At 40.2% G+C, this 6,000-nt stretch overlaps 1 protein-coding gene across 3 annotated transcripts in view; it reads left to right on the forward strand.

The window, feature by feature from the left end:
- Positions 1 to 6,000, forward strand: part of unc5ca (unc-5 netrin receptor Ca) — a 188,665-nt gene that overhangs the window by 82,320 nt on the left and 100,345 nt on the right. For all 3 annotated transcript variants that reach the window (XM_063489539.1, XM_063489537.1, XM_063489538.1), the window contains exon 2: positions 5,819 to 6,000. This exon is cut by the window's right edge and continues 55 nt beyond it. In XM_063489539.1, coding sequence (XP_063345609.1) covers positions 5,819 to 6,000 — 182 coding nt within the window. The remainder of the gene's footprint in view (positions 1 to 5,818) is intronic.

The following is a 6,000-nucleotide window of genomic DNA, read 5'->3' on the forward strand; positions in this document are numbered from 1 at the left end:
TTTAACAGGGGATGGGTAAACACTTAAGAAATTTGAGTACTGAATACGCAGTGGGAGATTGAAAAAAAAAATTTCAAAAGAGAATATTAAAATCTGTCTGTAATGACAGCAAATCCTGAAAGCAGCTGAGCGAGAGAAAGAGAAGGAAGACAACAGGAAATCAGAAATGCTCAACTGCTGCTCTATAGACATGGCTGATATTATTATGTTATTTAGAGTACTGTCTATCTGTGCGTGTGTGTGCGCACAAGCTTGCATGAACAGATGCTTTGGGCGGGTTTGGTTGTATGTTTGTGGACCTGCTGTTTGTCTTTTTGTTTGTTTGTGTGAGAGAGAGAGAGAGAGAGAGAGAGAGAGAGAGAGCAAGAGAGAGAATGGTTGACATCATATATCCAATTCCACGGCAATGATACATTAGCTCTCTGCTGGGCCATCATCTCTCAGTCTTCTCAGTTTTCATCTTTCTCTTCACCTCCCTATACTCCCTGAATCACCTCCCTAAACCTTTCAAGATTCAAATAGGTCATTTTAAGTTGAATCTGATGAAGTGTAAAGGATGTGTTTTTGTCCATATGTGTGTGCAGGAAAAAATGAGTGTAAGTAATGGGAAATTTGTATTTGTTGTGTTCGTAAAACAATGTGAGTGTTTGTGAGAGACACAACCAGAGAGGAAGAGCGAGAGCTAGAGAACAGAGAAATATGGGAATCCATATGCTTCTTGTTTTTCTTTGGTGCATAAAAACACTTTTGCACCTTTACATTTGTGCGAGTGTGTGCATTTTCCTTTGTTTTTGTATGTGTGAGTTGTGTAATTTGGCTGTAAAGATATGGATTGTTTTAGGTTTGTTTGGTTGTCTGTGGTTGTGTGTATGCTGTCAATAGTGGTTGGATTAGAGGATTAGGGGTAAAGGGGTGGGGGGTGGGTGGCTACCATTTTATGTCTATTTATGGTGTGTGTGTGTGTGTGTGTGTGTGTGTGTGTGTGTGTGTGTGTGTGTGTGTGTGTGTGTGTGAGTTAGAGCGTAGCCATTTCTCAGAAAGTGAATGTTTTTGCAGCTGCTACAGATTGAAACTAACCGATAAGACATTAAGAAGTATGATTTCATGATTTCCACAGCTACTGCACTGATAGGCATCGCATGCTACTTGCAGCGCCAACAAAACAAGACCCAGACACACATACATGCTCCTACTCATGAGGCATTTTGACCTTATATGGCACTAAGTTTGGCTTTGTTTGGCATTAGGTTGGAGGAATGAATGCATTTTTTTGCACTCTCCAGCGTCAGCTTTTCAAATTGTTTGCATATTTGTTTGTTACTCCTGTAACTAACAGGAAGATTTAAAAAGTATCAAATACTGCTCATATTGCACTTTTTCATGTAAATTTAACCTTGTTTTATGGAAACCATTCAAACCCAAAAATGTATTACTGATGCAAACCAGTAAGTCATGCAAAGTCTGTGAGTAGCCTGTTGTTTTTACTGTACAAATATTATAGTATTTGTCTTGTCAACAGGGGGTTGCTGCGTACCATGTTAAATTATTTCAGCATTGTTTGCTTTTTTTTTTTGCTCAATCTGTCAGTAACCTATTGACTTCTATACTGATTCCAGTGGTCATAATATTGTCTGACGTTCAGAGATGATTAGTCGCCTCTGATGACATATGTTTTTTAGCAGATTTACAGATATTTATTGGTTTGGTTTGTAGGTATTCTAAGGTGGGCTTCCCTACTGACTTCAAGGAGGGAATAAATGCGGTTTTAGCCAATGGCACATATTTACAACATACTGTAAATCGAACCTGGACATTGTTCTGCTACAGCCATCCATTAGTGATGACAGCATTCAGGCAAGACGTTTATGAGCTGGGCTGTTAGGATCTGTAAGTCACCCTGTCAGGAGATCGGGGGGAGAGGGGTAGGTGGGTGTGTAAGGAGATGGTGAAACAAGAAAGACGGATAACGTTTAGAAGAGGAAAACGGATGGAAAAGGCAAAAGTGATGCGCTGTGAGAGGAGACGAAGGCACATGGAAGATGCAGAAGTGGAAGGAAACAGTAAGCATTTGGGAAACAAAGCTTTTATTCATAGAGATTTTTCCCCCCTCCATCCTTCCCATTTTCTCCATTCCACCAACACTCTTTTCTAGCTATCATGTTTCTTGTGCCAATCAATAATTTATAGCTGTCGCTCCAGAGCCATGAACCCCTTCAGCTCTCTGAATGACAGATGAGGGTGAGAATGATTATTGGGGCGAAGTGAAAAGCAGTAGGGGCGTAAAAGCAAAAGCAGGTTCATGGAGGGGAAAAAAAGGAGCAAAAAATAGCTATACAGAGAAGGTGGTGCAGCAAGTGAGAAACTAACAGAGAAATGGCTGAATATGACACTGGATAAATAACCAAGTGTTGGAGAAAATTTCCCACAGATAATGAAATTATACAGTGAAAATGTCTACCAATTTCCATACTCTCAGAGAACTAATTACAGAACTAAGAGAGAAAATGTCAGCTTCGTGACATCAAAGTGGGGACGCTGCCTACTCATTTTCCCCCTATTTGTGTCTTGATGTTTTACCTAAGCTGCTTTTAGCTTCTAGCCCCACAGCACATTTCTATTCTCCAAGATAAGGGCCACAATTACACATGCGCACACATGGATATGGTTGAGGAATGGAAGATTGTGTATGCATGTGCATAAGCACATACACACACATTTATGTGTCGTTTATTTGTATGCTGCTTTTGTGTGTATTCACAGCACAGTTTATGTGCAATTGGAGACTTGAAACATTTGGCCTGAAAAACCATGACGTTGTGTCAATAGCGTTCTGTATTTAAATTTTCCGATGAGTCACAGATCTCCAGGTGAGGCAGTCGCACACAGAGGCGCACACATACATACAGAGGTCTAGACTGTCCACAAGGTCCAAATGAAACTGGAAGGTGATGGAGTGGAGGAAACTTATACGTTAAAAACATTTGTTTGTGTGCGAGAGCGAGTGTGTGTGTGTTTGTATGAACTTTCGGAAAATAAGTGTAGTGTGTCTGCCTCTGTGTGTGTATGTGTCTGTGAGAGAGAGAGAATGAGACCCTAGCTCTTCTCCCTCCCACCTGCTCTTGTAATCCTCTGTGTTTTGGCGACCTTGGCAACCTGGTGACAAAACATTCCAGGTGTCGCTTTGATTGAGGTCATGGGTGGGTGAGAAGTGAAAAGATGTTGGAGGTGAGGGAGCAGGATGGACTGAGAGGAGGATAAAGTTCCTGATGGCCTCGGGGTCAGCCATTCAGTTTATTCAGTCATTTCCTGCCTGTGTGTATATATTTTCCCTGCCCATTTCTTTATTTGCTCTTCTTCATGTTTTACAAAAACATATAAAGGAAAAGTTGTAGATTTAAAATCTGAACAAAATGGATGGAGGTTATAATTATGTTATTGATAATTAGTTTGTTTGTTTGTTTAGAAAATTTATGGTTTTGGCTCACTATTGTGTACATTGATTCATATTTTGTTTACATTTACTCTCAATCAGGGGGAAATATGGCTGCTGAAGGTGGGATATGGCAAGTCAAACTAAAGAGCATTATTAGCTTAAATTTAAACTTATGACTGACCCAATGTAATGGTGACACCAAAGGCTACACCAGTCCAATAAGGTCCATTACCTTAAACCTTACCACATTGTCTAGTGTGGTAATACATTCCCCTTTTTAAATAGCTGCAATTAGCTATAATTATTACATAATATATAAGCTTTACATTTCCAGTTTAGGAAATGCCAAATGATCAGTACTTAATTTTGTAAGCCTCTTGTCATCTGTTTCTTTCACTTTTTAGCGTGAATTCATAACATATTACCATTTTGTCAATTTCTGGGCGATAAAGCCTCTGTGTCTTTGACTGACAGACAGAATCCGGCACACAACCTCTTCTGTACATCTGAAATTAAATGCCACTTTAAAAAAAAGTTAGTTTTTTTATTGCTCACTTCTGTTGTGTACAACTGGCCAGATGCTGTGCCATGATCACAACTTTATTGATATCTATAACATGAACACATTAAAGCAATGAGAAGGGAAAAAAGGAGGCATAAGTGTGACCATCTGCTTTAAGCAGTGTTGGGGAGTAACGGAATACATGTACCGCCGTTACGTATTTAGAATACAAAATATGAGTAACTGTATTCCGTTACAGTTACCATTTAAAAAGGTGGTATTCAGAATACAGTTACTTTGTTGAAATAAATGGATTACACGGCGGTACTTTCCTGTTTCATATTCTCGCAGGTCAGGACTGTTTGGGTTTGTTTTACAGCTACGCTCTGTTGTTCCAGGCGGCAGCGTTACGGTTGCCATGGTTACAGGGTGACGCTCTCTCTCTGCGTGTTTCCTGGGTGAGAGAGCGCTTTTTTGTTGTTGTTGTTGTGCTAAGCTAAAAGGCAGAATGCTACAGACATGGCCCTAAAGAATGTAGCCTCATGGGCAGTGTAGTCCGTGCTGCAGCGAGAATGGACTGCCATACACGTTATGTGTCTGTGAGCGAGTGAGGGAGAGAAAGGAAAAGTCCGAGCTGTCACGGAGCAAAAACGGGAGCTGGAAGCATGTAAATATAATAATAACCACTGCAGCCAAGAAGAGTGCCTGACGAGCCCATTTGTAAGTAAGCTATTAAGACTCGACTGTACACTGTGTTCGTGTTTTCCTCCGGAAAAAATAAGTTCCGTTGGAGCAGTCTTTCAACGCCTCTCTCTGTCTCTGGCAAGCAAAGTTGACCCAGACAACAAAGTAAAGCTATTTTTCGGCTACCAGCCCGACAGGAACCCGACGTATTAGCCAGATGTCCCTTTACTACGGTTCGGAGCCGCGGACCTTCAGTAACAGTAATAAATCACAGCAATAGTACATTCATGTAGTTGTAAACAGCATGATAATATATTAAGTAATCCAAAGTATTCAGAATACGTTACTCTCATTGAGTAACGTAACGGAATACGTTACAGAATACATTTTGGGGCATGTATTCAGTATTCTGTAATGGAATACATTTTAAAAGTAACCTCCCCAACACTGGCTTTAAGTGAGCAACTCCATGGCATTAACTGGTAGCAATAACAGACTTCCGCACAAAAATATAAACTGACTTTATATTATAAAATCTTCACCTGAATATGATTTGGTTTCTGTAAATTGGAGATGCCAGTATGCTGCTCCAGATTATTCCATTGCTTTTTAAACCCTGGTGTTGACCCTACCTGTACAGGTTTGACTCTGCATGAGAGAGGTAGTGCTGTAAGTTACAGGCAAGTAAATGTGTATTTTGATTAGTTTGTGATTTAAGATGGACAAATACTGCAGTTTGGTTTTTTTTCTGACAGTTGGTAAATTCAGGCTAAATCAGTGTACTTTGTCTGCTTGACTTACTGCTGTGAGTAATCTCATATAGCTCCAGTGACTAGCTCCTAAGTTTTTGTTGTATGCTTGTTCAGGAGCTTCCCTCTTTTTGCCCTCTTTCAATCAGTTTTCCTTCATTGTACAGTCTTAATTTTATTAACTTATAAAGTTAAGACACATACAAAGCCAAGATCTTCTTTTTCTTATGGCTCTAATGGCTAACAGAGTGCTATAACTGGACTCCATAAGCAGGTCTACTGTATAATGATGAGGGGGGAAAAGCATAGTAGTTTGGATAAAACAGATATTACTGATGAAATCAAAGCGATTGAATGAATACAAGACTCACAGTTCCGGCTTCTCTCTTAAAACAGACTAATGAACAGGGGAAAAACATTTGAACACTTAAATTTCCCTTCTCTTTGCAGTGAGAGATGACGAAGATTTCCTGAGTCTGAGTGAGCTCCCAGAAACCTTCCCTTCTGACCCACCGGAACCCTTACCTCACTTCCTGTTTGAACCTGAGGAAGGCTACATTGTCAAGAATAAGCCCGTCAATCTCTACTGCAAAGCAACGCCTGCCACACAGATTTACTTCAAGTGCAACAGC

This window comes from Pelmatolapia mariae, linkage group LG12 (assembly GCF_036321145.2).
Source record: "Pelmatolapia mariae isolate MD_Pm_ZW linkage group LG12, Pm_UMD_F_2, whole genome shotgun sequence".
In the NCBI taxonomy this organism is placed as follows: Eukaryota; Metazoa; Chordata; class Actinopteri; order Cichliformes; family Cichlidae; genus Pelmatolapia; species Pelmatolapia mariae.